This window comes from Fulmarus glacialis, unplaced genomic scaffold (genome assembly GCF_000690835.1).
Source record: "Fulmarus glacialis isolate BGI_N327 unplaced genomic scaffold, ASM69083v1 scaffold1065, whole genome shotgun sequence".
In the NCBI taxonomy this organism is placed as follows: Eukaryota; Metazoa; Chordata; class Aves; order Procellariiformes; family Procellariidae; genus Fulmarus; species Fulmarus glacialis.
The window spans coordinates 31,643-47,406 of record NW_009214669.1 but is presented as its reverse complement, the minus strand read 5'-3'; the positions used below and the strand labels follow the sequence as shown (position 1 = coordinate 47,406).

At 40.1% G+C, this 15,764-nt stretch overlaps 1 protein-coding gene across 1 annotated transcript in view; it reads left to right on the top strand.

Annotated features, from left to right (window-relative positions):
- Positions 1-713: 713 nt before the first annotated feature.
- The window catches only part of SLC5A7 (solute carrier family 5 (sodium/choline cotransporter), member 7), a 23,920-nt gene continuing 8,869 nt past the window's right edge, over positions 714-15,764 (top strand). Inside the window, exons 1-4 of the mRNA XM_009578614.1 lie at positions 714-891; positions 7,485-7,598; positions 10,580-10,735; positions 15,364-15,512. Of these exons, the coding sequence (XP_009576909.1) occupies positions 714-891; positions 7,485-7,598; positions 10,580-10,735; positions 15,364-15,512 (597 nt within the window). The remainder of the gene's footprint in view (positions 892-7,484; positions 7,599-10,579; positions 10,736-15,363; positions 15,513-15,764) is intronic.

Sequence of the window (15,764 nt, the reverse complement as noted above, 5' to 3'; positions counted from 1 at the left end):
GTAGTTCGTATACCTTAAAATTTCTGCCGTGCGACAGCTTTTAAGCTTTCCGTTCACTTCTCAAATTGCGAACGAGAATAGGTTGATACTTTTAATGCTGGGCAATTAAACATTACAAAAAGAAAGCGCAGATTTTTGAGTACAGGATATGATAGAAGGGGGAAAAGACTCAGCGTTCCAACACAGACTCAAAAGATATGTTTTGCTGTTGTAGCTATCACTCATCCGCAGTTTTCTTATATGACTTAAAACAGCTTTGTGGCTTGTCTTCTAACTAAACAGAGACTTTTATAATAGCCCACATGGCCAAGATCTTCTATCCTATTCCATGTACCAAACTCTTTCTTCACTGAAGAGTTCCCAGACACTGGGGACTTGGTGACACTAAAATAATTCAGTGCTCAGGAGCCGATTTCTAAGAGTTCCGTAGCTTTCAGCCACATCATTCGTTTCGCACTGTAATTGCAGGTTGCAACTGTTGGTTGTTGCTCCACAGGCATTTTAATTGGCACGTAAACTTAATTTCAATTACATCTGAAATACTTATTTCATAAATTCACCAGAATAGTCTCTTTAATAACCATCTGAGTTTTCCTTGTACACTGATTCTAAAAAGCATCTTACCAGGTTTGTTAAAAGCAGACATATTATTATTGTATTCTCTCCAGAGGTCTTAATGAAATAGCGATCAAAGAAACAGTCGGGACTTCAACATGGCTTTCCATGTGGAGGGGCTGGTGGCCATAGTTGTATTCTACCTGGCTATCCTGGCAGTTGGGATATGGGCTGCTTGGAAAACCAAGAACACTGGCAGCGAAGGAGATCGCAGCGAAGCTATTATAGTCGGTGGAAGAGACATTGGCTTGTTAGTTGGTGGATTTACAATGACCGGTATGTAAAAAATCACCTTTTATTTTTTTCCTAACCAGTGTATAACTTGTCAGTTTTCCATCCGAATGAAGAAGTATAATCTGCATGTTGAATAATGCAAAATGGACAAAATATATATACTTTTTTTTCCAATGGCTGCTAACATTGTTTAGTGAACACCCAAATGTAGCATTTAAAAAAAAAAAAAAATTTTAAATCATACAGAAATAATATCTTACATTTCTTATTCATTGCTTTCATATTCATCTGTAGATCAGATATGTTTGGGACAGAATTATAGAATTTATATAGATTAATAAGAAATCCAGTTTTAAAATAACTGTTATTGTTGTTAAAGCCATACAAATTGGTGAGTTATTTTTGTTTAATCTGAGTAATACAATGTTTATATGCAAAAAGATGGGGGGCGGGGGGGTGTGCAGCATCAATTAAGAATAAGTTTCTAAAAGAAAATGGGCATAAATCCAAACTTGTAATTGCACTGCTTCAGGCAAACTTACTTTATGGATTCTTTTAGCTTCTTTTGCAGCAGTTTGACAAAATAATACATTACTGTGAACAGTAATATCAGTAGGAAAAGCCTGGGTGAAGGAAGAGTTCTTCACTAATTTTGTAAGCAGTGCTGTCTGACTCCCAGAGCCAGTCAAATCAGGTGTCTTACCCGGGTAAACAAGATATTCACAATATAGTCCAAAATCTCAAGTCTTACAGCTAACATATGGGATTGGAACAAAAGTGCATTAGAAGAAGAGTGAATTGGCCCACGACTTTTATTTAAGCAATTTAATTTTTAAGAATGCTTCTTTTTTTTTTTTTGTTTATTCTAAATTCTATTCAGGCAAAGCCCTTTCAATTACCAAATTGGATTTATCAGGTTATATTTATGTTTTGCTGATTTGCCTTGTTCTGGTTTCACAATTATCTAATAAGGAAGAGACACATAAAAACTTGGGCCAAAATTCTGTGTTCTTTAACCAAGAGAAATTCCTATCCCCTTGCAGGGGCATTTTGCTCATTCAAAGACTGAATATTTGGATATTGAGTAAAGAATGTTTGTAAAAGTCAATAAAGTTTGAATACAGGCAGATGTTCTACTTTTCGCACTTTGCTATAATATTACTGTATCACGTATCCATTGCTACTGAAGCATCAGGTGTGACAAGATTCTGCTCACAGCAAGGGCTGGTTTGACTGCTTTCTGCTGAATGAAATGTTTTCAAGAGCACTGAAACCAGAATATTTTGCAGAGACATGGCTTGCCACAAAACTGTAATCATTAGATTGGGGGAGTGGAGACGAAACAATACATCCCCCGCGCAAGTGGTTACGATGAACACCTTTGCCTGTGGAAGAAGACACGAATTCTGGTCTCCTTAATCCTATTTTACAGGAATATTTTTCATAACAGCTGAAGCAGAGATGAGACTTGAACTGGGGCTTCCTATATTGCAGACAATTTCTATACCCACCACAATTCACATCCACGTATGCTCATCCTGTTTCATGCAAGCTCTAGAGATGGCGTAGTATGTCATCTCTGCGGTAGAATATCAAGCTGATCCTAAAGCCTTTGTGCAGCTAAAACACTCGTGGATTTTATACTATCAGGGTTCACATACTTTCTCACCTCTGCCTTCCATAAATATGGCAATTAAAGCTTGAGATGGCAAGTAAATTACACTTTCAGTTTTGGGGAACCATGCCTGGCACACAAGGTGTGGGCACAAGTCTACTGAATCAGGAGTTAGTCCAAGTTTTGTCTCGGTGAGGGTGATTGGGATACCTAGTTTGTAAAGCCATAACAAAATAATCGTGAAAGTAAGATGATCAAAATCCTCAATAATTTTTACTAAATGGTCACATTATTCAAGGATATATTTGCTTCTTTAAAAATGATAGATGCACAATTTGCAGCTCATAACCATTCCTCCAGAGATATATGGCTATTCTAACATAGTCTTTATATTTTTCAGCTTTAATTATCTAAATATGAATTAAAAAGCAAAGCCTATCCCATAAAAGGAAAACAAGAAATTTTTAAAGATTCCAGAAAGGATATTGTTAGTATGGACATGAAGTGCTTTGGGTTATTGGATAAGGCCTAATTCTGATTTTCTTGCCCAAGACAAACACTACCATTTTCCATGGATACTGGCTAAAAAATGGTAGCAGTTTCTAGGGCTACTTGGTGGGGAGGATGACAGAACTCATCCTATAAATTTAAAATCAAATTCAGAGCATAAGCATTGTGACTTCATAGGGATGGACTCAAGATTCCTAAATAATTATGGTTGATTTTCTAAACGACATTTAAAAGCCTTAAAGCAAATGCACTACCTATGAATAATGGCTGTGGACATATTTGGACGTATACTGTGATTCTGAAAGAAGCATATATCAACTAGCTACTGAAATGCCTAAACACAAAGCCCGCTGAAGGCTGAGTGTGTCTGCGATTATCAAAATAGGAAGAGTGAGAAGCTTGAATTGGGGATGGATCACAGCAGCTCGTATTAAAATGAGCTAACATAGTACCATAGTAGACACGCCTTTAATTTGTGTATCATTTTTACATAGTTAAATGTGTATCATTTTATAGTTAAAATGTTGCATTAAATATTAGCATTCCTTAACTTGTGGGTGAAATTCTTAAGAAGTGGTATCTGCGACAAACTTGAGTCTATTCTGATTTTGGTGATTGAGTTCAATCCCCAAAGGAAATACTTGACATAATCAAATGCTTACAAACATGACCAAAAACGTAATGTCATTTTTTCATTTCAGTCGGATGGAGCTATGTATCTTTCCACAAGAAAAAAAGAAATATTACAGAATCCTATTCTTTTGTAATCCTTAGGTCAGGATTTTCATTTTACAGAACTTGATGAGTTGATTCAATAATTTGAGTGGTCAGACAAGGGATCATTCACAAAGAAGTGCTAAAAAATCTGATTTTCTAGTATATATCAATATATATGAAGAACTCTGAGATTAATTTCCGTGTTCCTCATATGAACTAGGAGCAGAATTGCTCTCCATATCCTCAGTATTTGTCTGATCATTTTTTAGGGTGCATGTTTTCAATGGATATTGGTATTTGCTGCATTTTTTGGTCCTTCAGACGGCAGGCAAAGAGAGGATTAAAATAGATTATCACATGAGTGTTTCCATAGATTATTAAATTTTATATTCCTTTTGTCTGATTCAGAAAAAAAAAAGAATTCCAACAAAAAAGGTATTAAACTAACTTTAAATTGTGGCTTAGCAAACTGAGGATCAGAAAATTAATATCTAAGGTTGAAATCCCATCCTATCATATCCCATTATTTCTTTTCTAATGTATTTACTGATGTCAATGTACACACTGACTACCCATTCACTCCCTCAGAAAAAGCCATATAGCACCTTCCTAGAGCTCTGGGGTCCTTAGCAGATGTTCCAGAACAGTCATGTGGACAGAAAAATTGATCAGTGGCTATTTTTCAATCTCCAATCCAGAAATCAAGAAATAAAATTGAAAGTAAGTGCTAAATACTCCATATCACCCTACCCAGCGACACCTGTCCATAGGGCACTGTTCCTGTCCCCAGCCAGGGGAGGGCAATGGCCCCTGCAACATCACACAGAAGGGAAGTGATGTGCCCCCCTCTGGAAGAAAATAAGGGAGCTAGGCATAGTGTCCAAGTGCCCCTTGGAGAACACTTGCCACCTCAGTAACAACCCCTGGCAAATAGATGCTGGATGTTGAAGCCTTGCACCACAGCTGCAGCAATGCTGGACATCTGTCCTTGACCATGGGATACTATTCTCCATCTGGAAGTGGGTGCTGTTCATGCAGAATTCATGCTCGTGCTTTTTCCAGGGAAGGACACAAATACAATTGCCTTTCTAAATATTCACTTTTGTTACTGTATACAGGTGCTTAGAATCTATTCCGTAACTTTATGCTGCTTGCGACACAATAGCCAACACACATCCCAGGTAGTCATGGACTCAACAGCCAACGGCTCAATGTCCAGGTGGAGATCAGTGATGAGGTGTCCCTCAGGGGTCCGTATTGGGACCAGTATTATTTAACATCTTTGTCAGGGACTTGGACAGCGGGATTGAGTGCACCTTCAGCAAGTTTGCAGATGACACCAAGCTGAGTTGTGTGGTTGATACTCCAGAGCAAAGAGATGCCATCCGGATGACCTTGACAGGCTAGAGAGATGGGCCTGTGCGAACCTCACGAAGTTCAACAAGGCCAAGTGCAAGGTCCGGCACCTGGGTCAGGGCAATCCCAAACATGGATATGGACTGGGTAATGAGTGGATTGAGAGCAGCACTGTGGAGAAGGACTTGAGGGTATTGGTGGATGAAAAACTGAACATGAGCCGGCAACGTGCGCTAAAAGCCCAGAAAGCCAATCGCATCCTGGGCTGCATCAAAAGAAATGTGGCCAGCAGGCCGAGGGAGGTGATGCTCCCCCTCTACTCTGCTCTCGTGAGACCCCACCTGGAGTACTGTGTTCAGCTTCTGGGGCCCCCTGCATAAGAAAGACATGGACCTGCTTAAGTGGGTCCAGAGGAGGGTCACAAAGATGATTGGGGGCTGGAGCACCTCCGGTATGAGGACAGGCGGAGAGCGCTGGGGTTGTTTAGTCTAGAGAAGAGAAGGCTCCGGAGAGGCCTCATAGCAGCCTTCCAGCACCTGAAGGGGGCCTACAAGAAAGCTGGAGAGGGACTTTTTACAAGGCCATGTAGCGATAGGACAAGGGGTAATGGCTTTAATCTGAAAGAGGGTAGATTTAGATTAGTTATAAGGAAGAAATTCTTTACTGTAAGGATGGTGAGACACTGAAACAGGCTGCCCAGGGAAGCTGTGGATGCCCCTCCCTGGAAGTGTTCAAGGCCAGGTTGGATGGGGCACAAAATCCAAAATGTCTGACAACTTTTTATGTAGATTCTGTATTCCTGCTCCTCCCATCAAGGATCAGTGTTCATCCATCTTCTCCATGTGGTCCCACATGGGCATCACTCGCCTCTTGTCTTGTCTCGTCTCTGTAGTGTACAATAGATCTTGATACCTAAAAGTCTACCAATAACAGAGTTCTGTGGGTCACTAGTTTTGTTGCAGACTTTCTCTGCATGCACATCCCTCATACAAGCCCACTATACCATTTTCAACAATAGACTGGTCCATTCCTGTGCTTCAAAATGCTGAAAGGGGGACCATTGTAATGCTCTGATTGCCAGAGATCTTTGATTCTAAATCTATGGTATAATTTAGCATTGAGTTAAAAAAAATACCCTCTGGTAGTATTTGAGACATATCACAGTTAAGCGGAAGAGAGTGGTCATTTAGATCTTCATGAAATTTCTTTAGGAATTTTAATTACGTTTTCTTCATTTGTGTTTATCTCCAGTTGTTTGTCTTAAACATAAAATCAAGTTTGCTTGTATGATGGTGGATGCCAGGAAAATTCTGAAGAATACTTAAGGAAAATAAATTTCTTACAATTGTGAATTTTTACACAGAAAGCCTGAACTACTCTTATATGAGAAGACAAAGGCTTCTGAGGCAAATCAAAATAGCATTACAAAAATCTAGTACTTGTAATGATCTGTCTGCCCTTGTTCAAACTACAGACCCAGATTCAGAAAACTTGCTCATTATACATTAGAGAAAATCAAGAACTTTTTGCGTGGAATCTGCAAACAGGAAGAGATAAACTTTATTACATAATTTGTTATGAGTTATTTTTGCAGATGTAATCACAATACATTTCTGCGTTGGAGATTTTCTTTCATACATTCTGTAGGTCCAAGTTCTCAAATGTAGAAACTTCCCTTCAAGGCAGAGAATCAATTCATTAAGGGTCTGAGGTTAGTATATTAAAAATACTGCTGGTTTTTAGAGAGGTAAAATCAGAAATATTATAGATAGTACAATTCACTTCCGGAGTATGTCTTCAGGAAGCACAAAAATAAATGAGTCGACGTTTACAACTTAAACAGCAACACAAACCCACCATAGCCCTATATGGAAATACAGCATTTAGGGAAGTCAGAGTTTACTAAATGTGCTTTGTGTAGCCACAATTTAAAATTTAGCAAGGTTTTAAGGGCAATTTTTTTCATGAAGACCCTAGTAAACAACGCATTCATTAAACTCTTGTCTTATTTAAATGCTTTGAGTTTTCCCAGCTGGGATGACTTTATCACTGTATGTTTATTGTTCTTCTTCAGATCCCCCTACATCTCTCCTTCACTTGGACTAACACAAAGAAAATGGTAATGGTTAGTGAGTTGATGTGCTTCGTTCACTGTAAACAAGTAGTGGGGGACTCAACCCTCACATCTTCACTGACTATACAGACACTTAGACACCTTGATGACTGTCTCAGTCCATCTGACTTCTTTTTTCTTATGCTTAGGTTGTAAGTTTTTCAAATTAGGACTATCTTTTACAGAAGGATGCCATGTCTGGCACTTGTACAGTACATATAATAAAAAATAGCAATATTATAAGTGATGACAATTTCATTCCACAACTTGGGAGGTTTTTTTTCTTTATGCACATTAAAGACTTTTCCACCTCTTCTTTTTCAGCCACGTGGGTTGGAGGAGGTTACATCAACGGGACAGCAGAAGCTGTGTATGTCCCAGGCTATGGTCTAGCTTGGGCTCAGGCACCTATCGGATATTCCCTTAGTCTGGTTTTAGGTAAGCAATGAACTAAAGCTAATAGTGTCTGATTTTAAACAGTTCTGATGACAAGTCCATCATTTGAAATGAAACAACTAGGGTCTGATAAAAGTATACTGAGATAAACTGGATCCCTTCTGCTGATAAGTTTGGCTATTAAAAAGAAAAACAGAAAATCACTATAAATAGTTTGATATCTTAAATCTCCTGAATGCCTCGGCAAGACCTATTTGATTATTACAACCATAGTGATCTATGGAGGTCACAATAATAAAGGTTTCGTTGTGGGATTTTTCTTTTTTTTTTTTAAATTATATGTACTAAGTTTTATATATTCAGGTTTTCTTTAAGTGCCTATATGATCTGGAATGATAGTATCAGGGCACATATAAATCTTGAAATTCAAGAATGGCAAATAACCTTTCAGGTTAGGGAAGTGCTTATACCTTACAGATCTTCACCAAGAGTCTAAGTAACTTGTCTAATTTTGTATAGGAAGTCTGTAGTAGAACCAATCTATTTCCTTAAAATTGGACCAAGCATCCTCTTAAATGCAGTACAAAACTCCAAATCACATGTCAAAATGCAATATGCAGGGTCAGAGTGTAAAATACAGACAGCATTATAATTTTTATTGCTGTGGCCTCTAATTCCTGAAACGTAGTCTCAGAACTTCCTTACTTTTCTTAAAAATAATAGCAATAAAAAATTTCTCACTGTGTCTCAACCACATGGAGCAGCTCGCAATGCAAGTATTGCCTTGTGAGCTGTGATGAATACACCACAAAGTTGTCAACTACATCCTCTCAGTTTGTGAACAGATCATGTCCCTAAGGCAACAAAAAAGATACTGTATTTTTCATCTTTAATTAATGTGACTGGTGTATTAGCCTTTCTAATAATACTTGACCTCTCTGTCTATTTTGAGTCTTTTCTCATGGTCCTCCCACCTAGTCTGTCCCTTTGTTTCCTTTGGTTGTTTATCCAGGTCTTCTTGCCCCTTTTATTTCTGCCTATACAACTCAGTTTCCCTCCTGACTCTTTTTTTCCCCTTGGAAATGCTTTCCTGGTTCTCCTCTCCTCCCAGGCAAAAACCGTCCCCATCATAGATGCTCCTTTCTGGAACGTGTGGGCCAGCTCCAGCTCCAGTAGTAGTTCCCATCCCTGAGAGCAGCTCTATTTCCTGTAAGGAAAACCGTAACAGGAGAAGTCCGCCTGGAGATCAGTTGTTGTCATTCTGAGGTCATGATGGTCATGATCCATCGATGTCATTAAGCAGTCATTAGGATCATAGTCACAAGCATCTTCCTGACTCTTAGCCTCTGTAGAATTGACACAAATTAACAATAGCCCAGAAGAGAGGTTGAGTTAGCCTCTCCCCTCATGTCCAGCTGTTTTTAGATACCCAGACTTTTTTCCCTGGAAATTATAATGGCCACTTCAGAGAAAAGAATCCTGTATTATGTGACCATATATCTCTCTGCAGAGCACAGAGAGGAAAGCATTTCTGTAGGCATGATCTCTACATGCAGGTTTGGGGGAGGACTTGCTTATCCTTTTTAAAAAAAAATCAAAATTATAAATACAAGTCTAGAAGAAATATTATTGCTTCAGACTGGAAGGATTTAAGATTGATATAATCTCCCTGTTAGTTCAATGTTGTGCTGCATACCACTTTTCCTAATTTTTCAAGCAACTTAGTTTTAAAGGTTAGAGTATCCCCTGTTTCCTTTGACAGATGTTTGAACATCCTAATAGATTATAATACCAGTGACTCTTTTTTTCTTCTTTTAGTTATCTTTTGTAATGACATAACAAGTAGAATAGGAACAGGATCCATGACCAAGAATAGTAAAAAAACGCTGGAGGGTTTCTGCATCCAAACAACCTGCCTAGAGACAACGTTAACATAAGCAGTACAAATAAATTGTGATTGGTAAGCCAGTACCTTCTGTTCAGGGAACTTAATGAAATGAAGAAATATGAGTGATACAAGACAATACATAGAAATGTGGAAAATCTTCTATACAATACGATGAATACATTACATATCTTGTGATGAAGAACCTAACTAAGGGTCACCAAATACTGTACAGTAGATTTTATTGGGAACTAACTGGTTTTCCAGTTTTTTTATTGTACCTTATACATTGCATTTCAGCAGTTTTACTGTGGTAGAAGTCTACTTATAGTCACATGCAGGTCTCAACTACACGGGTTTCCATAGAAGGTCTCTTTCAGCTTTCCTGAGATATGTCCTTTTTTTTCCCCAGCCAGAAAGAATTTGAGGACTGTACATTAGAAAGGTGAGGTCTTTGAACATTTATGTACATATCCAGCCCATATGCCAGCCAGACAGAGCAGAATTGTGATACATCAAAATTCCTGAACATGCATAAGTGAAATAAGTGTATGAGAAATATTTGGGGAGCCTGACACCTGCAGAGCCAGGAAGGCATCTGACCTACCCCTCAGGTGTAGTAAGGTTGATTTAAGCATACATAATAAATCTGAATTGTCCTGAAAGAATCAGATTTGCTGTGTGTGAATTAAACCATGTGTGAACTCGTATTTCTGATCCAGGAATCCCAGAGAGTTTTATTTTTAGAGTAGGACCATGTGAAAATTCATGCTGGATTCTGCTCTAAGAATGAACAGGATTAGGTAGAAAAGCCATTCCCTTAAGCTGATCCAAAATTAGACAAAACTCTGATAGCCTCCACAATGGCAGATTAAGTAAACTGAACCAGACAAAATAACACAAACTTATTTTGCATTATCAAACCATAGATATTAATGGTGTGGAAGTGTTTATGTAACTCTGTAGATACATGTAAGATAAGAGTTCTTAGAGGATATTTTAACTGTACTTACGTCTTTAAAAAAAAAACCAGTAATACTGATATTTTTGTACCCTTAACTGACAATCAATGTTTTACCCCATAATGGCAATGCATTTCTCCACTGCAGCTGGTGTCTTCTGCTACTTTTCTCTATAGGTGGCCTTTTTTTTGCAAAACCCATGCGATCCAAAGGCTATGTGACAATGCTAGACCCTTTTCAGCAGCTTTATGGAAAAAGGATGGGAGGGCTACTGTTTATTCCAGCTTTAATGGGAGAAATGTTTTGGGCTGCTGCCATCTTCTCTGCCTTAGGTAAGGAATAAGCAGTATAAATATTAATTTATCACAGGTGGAAAGGATTAAGAAAATCAGAAATGCATTAAAATTCTGGCTTCAAATGCTAACTGTCCTAGCCAAATGATTCAGTGTGTGACAGTTCTCAGACACGTGCTAACTAGTAATTAAACCTGGTAATGGTACCCCATTAATTATTTTGGTAATGGAAAGACACGCAAGGTATCTATTCATTTTCGGGTATCTTTAAGTTGTCCCTTTTCAAAGAGCATGAAAAGATTTAGCAACAAAATTCCTTTAATTGTGGCATGACATTTGCGAGCGTGATTGCAAGTGTCCCTTTCATGTCAAGGCTGACCCAGCTTCTCTTTTACACCAGTGAGATCACAGAAGCGAGTCACAATTTCCCTTAAAGATATGAAAGATTATTGCCAATGCATCTAAAAAAATAATCCTTTGCATATAGGAGACCTACATATACAGAACTTTCCATAGCACAAATAATAGAAGTAAAACAGATGCTGATCAATAAATTGAACTATTATTCAATTCTAAATGGCTTTCTACTTGACAAAATGAAGAAAATACTTAAGAGTCAAGAAAGGATTCAGAGAATTAGTGGAAATATGACTCAATAGAAAGTCACCCAACTACTCATCCAGTCCTGAAAAAAAATCAGTTTCCAGGGGTTTTAATTATATTTCAGGCCTGAATTTAGCAATGCCTTCAAGAACTGAGAAAGCCCTTGAGTTGAAGCACCAGTAGTTGACTTTTACCAGCTAATCATACTCATAGTGCACATGCATGTGGTAATGCTTTCTAGCGCAAGCTACTTTAAACAGAAAATAAACTTTGAAGGTACTCTCCAACTGTGCTCTGATGAACTGCAAAGCAATGGGGAGCTTGTTTACCACAATTTCATCACAAAACACTTGAAGGACTAAGAACAAACTACATGCTGAGGTGATAGGAGTTGAATAACTTGAAGAACACTCTGAGTATTTGGAATATACTTTCTTTTTGATTGAGGACAAGCTAATTTGTGATATTTCAAAGCAAGTGGTGTGAATATCTTTCTAGTAGGTTTATATTAACAGCTGACAGTTAAAGACTGTCAATGACTATAAAGGTCATTGAGGGTTTTGGTTTTAACCATTTTGTGAATAATCTGGTTATATTATACCTCCTAATTTGCACACCTATCCTTACTGATGAATATTTAATCCCACTACTCTTCACTTCTTGATCTTCCTCATGATTTCTTGCTTGGCAGCATTATAGAAGGGAAAGACAGGGCTTTCAGCTTGTGAAAGTGGTCTGAGCTTGTAATCTTTAAGCACATGAACTTTGAAGGCTCACTGTGCAAAAAAAAGCCACCTGGCAGCTCCCAGCAGCTCTTATATGCCACACATCATGTTGTGTTCTACTGCCAGAACTTTTCTACCTATGTGGTCAAGAATATCCATCTACAATAGCTTGCAAGGACTAAAAGTTACTGCAACATGTTTCATCTAAATTATCCTAATTAGGAGGACAGGAATTTTTTTTAAACAAGGTTTTAAAACACTGCAATCACTTGAAATAGCTAATACATCTAAGGGAAAGGTATAACCACCCTGATAGCTGCTGGAAGGGCAGTGCAGGAGGGCACGAGCAATTCAGGAGGTTTCTTGAGAGCACTGACAACAACTTCCTGAAACATGATGGAAGGAGCTGATGCAGGGAGGTGCTCTGTTGAACCTGTTACTTAAAGACAAGGAAGAACTAGTTAGGGATATGAAGGCTGGAGGCAAACTTGGCTGCAGCGTCCATGAGATGGTGGAGTTCAGGGTCCTGAGAGGAACAAGGCAAAAATCAGGACCACAACAATGGATTTCAGGAGAGTAGAATTTGGCCTCTCCAGGGATCTGCTTGGAGGAATCCCATGGAAGACAGCCTTGGAGAGAAGAGGAGTCCAGGAGAGCTGGTTGATATTCAGGGATCATTTCCTCCAAGCTTAAGAACAGTCCACCCTGACAACCAGGAAAACAAGCAAAGCTGGCAGGAGACCTGCATAGATAAAAAAGGAGCTCCTGACTAGACTCAGACATAAAAAGGAAGCATTCAAGAGGTGGAAGCAGGGACAGGTGACCTGGAAGGAATACAGAGACACTGTCCAAGCATGCAGAGATAGGTTTAGAAAAGCCAAAGTCCACCTGGATTTGAATCTGGCCATGAAGGGCAGCAAGAAAGGCTTCTACGAGTACATAAACTAGGGAAAATGTCGACTGCTGTTGAATGGGACAGGGGACCTGGTGGCAAAGGATATGGAAAAGGTTGAGGTACTCAGTGCCTTCTCTGCTTCATTCTTTGCTGGTAAGACCAGCCTTCAGGAACCCCAGGAAACTGAGAAACCAAGGAAAGTCCAGGGCAAGGAAGGTTTGCTAGAGTAGGATCAGGTTAGGAAACATTTAAATAGACTTGGACAGACACAATTTCAGGGGACCTCATGGGATGCTTGCTGCAAGTGCTGTGGGAGCTGGCTGATAGCATTGCAAGGACACTCTCAGTAATCTTCTGAAGATTGTGGTGATCAGGGATGTTCCTGAAGACTGGAAGAAAACAAATGTCACTCCCGTCTTCAAGAAGGGCAAGAAGGAGGATACCAGGAACTAAAGCCTCACCTCAGTCCCTGGGAAGGCGATGGAGCAAATACTCCTGGAAACTACTTCCAAACAAATGAAGGTCAAGAAGGGGATTAGGAGAAGTCAGCATGGATTTATGGGGAAGAAATAATTTCTGACCAACCTGACATCTTCCAAGATGAGCTGACTGGCTTGGTTCACAAAGGCAGAGCAGGGCATGTTGTGGATTTCAAAAAGGGCTTTTCACACGTCTCCTGTAATATCTTCATAGACAGACAGATGAAGTATAGACTAGATAAGTGGACAGTCAGGAGGATTGAAAACTGGCTGAACTGCTGGGCTCAGAGGGCTGTGACCAGAAGCATGGAAGCCACCTGGTGGCCAGTCACCAGTTGTGTACCCCAGGTGTCAATACTGAGTTCTGTACCGTGTAATGTCTTCATTAATGACCTGGCTGATGGGATGAAGTGCACCTTCAGCTAGTTTGCAGAAAACAAAAACTGAGGAGTTGCTGGTAGACCAGATGGTTTTATTGCCGTTCAGAAGGACTTCAGCAAGCTGCAGAAATGGGCCAACAGGAACTTCATGAAGTTCAACAAAGGAAAATGCTAAGTCCTACACCTGGGGAGGTACAACCTGATGTCCCAGTACAGACTGGGGGCTGACCAGACAGAAAGCAGGTTTGCAGAAAAGAACCTGGGAGTCTTAGAAGGCAATGAAGTTGACCATGAGCCAGCAATGTGCCCTTGTGGCAAAGAAAGCCAATGGCAACCTGAGCTGCAATGGAAGGACCATTGTCAGCAGGTTGAGGGAGGGGATCCTTCCCCTCTACTCAGCATTTGGAGTGCCAGATCCAGTGCTCCCCAATACAAGAGACACGGACATACTGGAGACAATCCAGTGAAGAGCCACAAAGATGATTAAGGGACTAGGGTATGTGGCATATAAGGAGAGGCTGAGAGAGCTGGGACTGTTCAGCCCGGAGAAGAGAAGGCTCAGGGGGTTCTTATTCATGTGCTTAAATACCTGATTTGGCAGTGGGGGGGAGCAGAATAAAGAAGACAGAACCAGGCTCATCTCTGTGCTGCCCAGTGACAGGACAAGAGGCAATAGGCACAAGCAGAAGTACAGGAAATTCCATTTAAACTTAAGAAAAAACTTTTTTTTTACAGTGGAAGAGGTCAAACACTGGCACAGGTTGCCCAGAGAAGTTGTGGAGTCTCTCCATTCTTGCAGATGAACATGATCCTGAGCACCTGCTCCAGCTAATTCTGCTTGACTGGACTAGACAATCTCTAGAGGTGCCTTTCAGTCTCAGCAACTCTTTGATTCTATGAGCTGTCTTGTGGAGTCTGACTGGTCAACTCAACATTGTGGTGTGTTTTCTACAAATGAAATCTTCTTGATGGTGCTTGGAAAAGTTCTTGGTTTCTAGGTCGCCAATGGAGGATGGGTTCTCCTGTTTGCAAAGAAACCCACCTTTGTCCCATGTAAACAATTCAAGGGCACTTTCGAAGCGTCAGTGGACAATTGTCTCTATAGCTGATGCTTCCCTCCTTGGTCAAAAGGGGCTAGCTCAGAGCATAAGTGAGATGATACAAAAGGGTGTGATGTGTTGCAGCAGAGCTCCCCTAGGCACAGCCTTTACTGCAGTGATACACTTGTTCCCATGCAGCTGCAACTCACCCAGGGAGGCTTCAGCTGTCTCTGCGTGGCTGCTTTTCTCCAGACAGAGCAAGAGAGTGTAGTCCTTCCAGAGCTTGAGCAATGTAAGGAAAGGCTGTTGGGACCCTTCCCTCCTCCATTTTGTAGGACAAATGCTAAACTTAGACCAACAGGAGCCTTCCTTTTCCCACTCCCTTCAAAGGTGCAGAAGGGGTGTGCAGAAGATAGAGAGAGGAACATCTTCATGCTGTTGCTGTGTCAGACCAGCACCTCTATATGCAACTTAACAAAGGTGAGCCTTCTCATCAGACATACTGTGACATACACTAACACACAGTGCTTTGTTTTTCCCCATAGGTGCCACTATAAGTGTGATCATTGACATTAATGTCAATATTTCAGTCATTGTTTCTGCCCTGATTGCAACTATGTATACGCTTGTGGGTGGGCTTTATTCTGTGGCCTACACTGATGTAGTTCAGCTCTTCTGCATCTTCCTGGGACTGGTAAGTTTGGCTTTTTTTTCCTTCTTTGTTGAGAATTTTGCCCTGGGCATTATGGTGATTACTGAGACCTATTGCCCGCCTTCGGTTTTGGAACTACGTCTTCACTGAAAGCGCAGCGAAGGAATATCTCCACTCACAAAGCCCTGATGTTAAAAAGTCTGCATTTACATCAATGTACAGCCCGTGCTTTGACAATAATGCTGACCAAGAGGCCCAATTCTTTGGCTTTTTTCCAACCAGTCTGATCGTGCA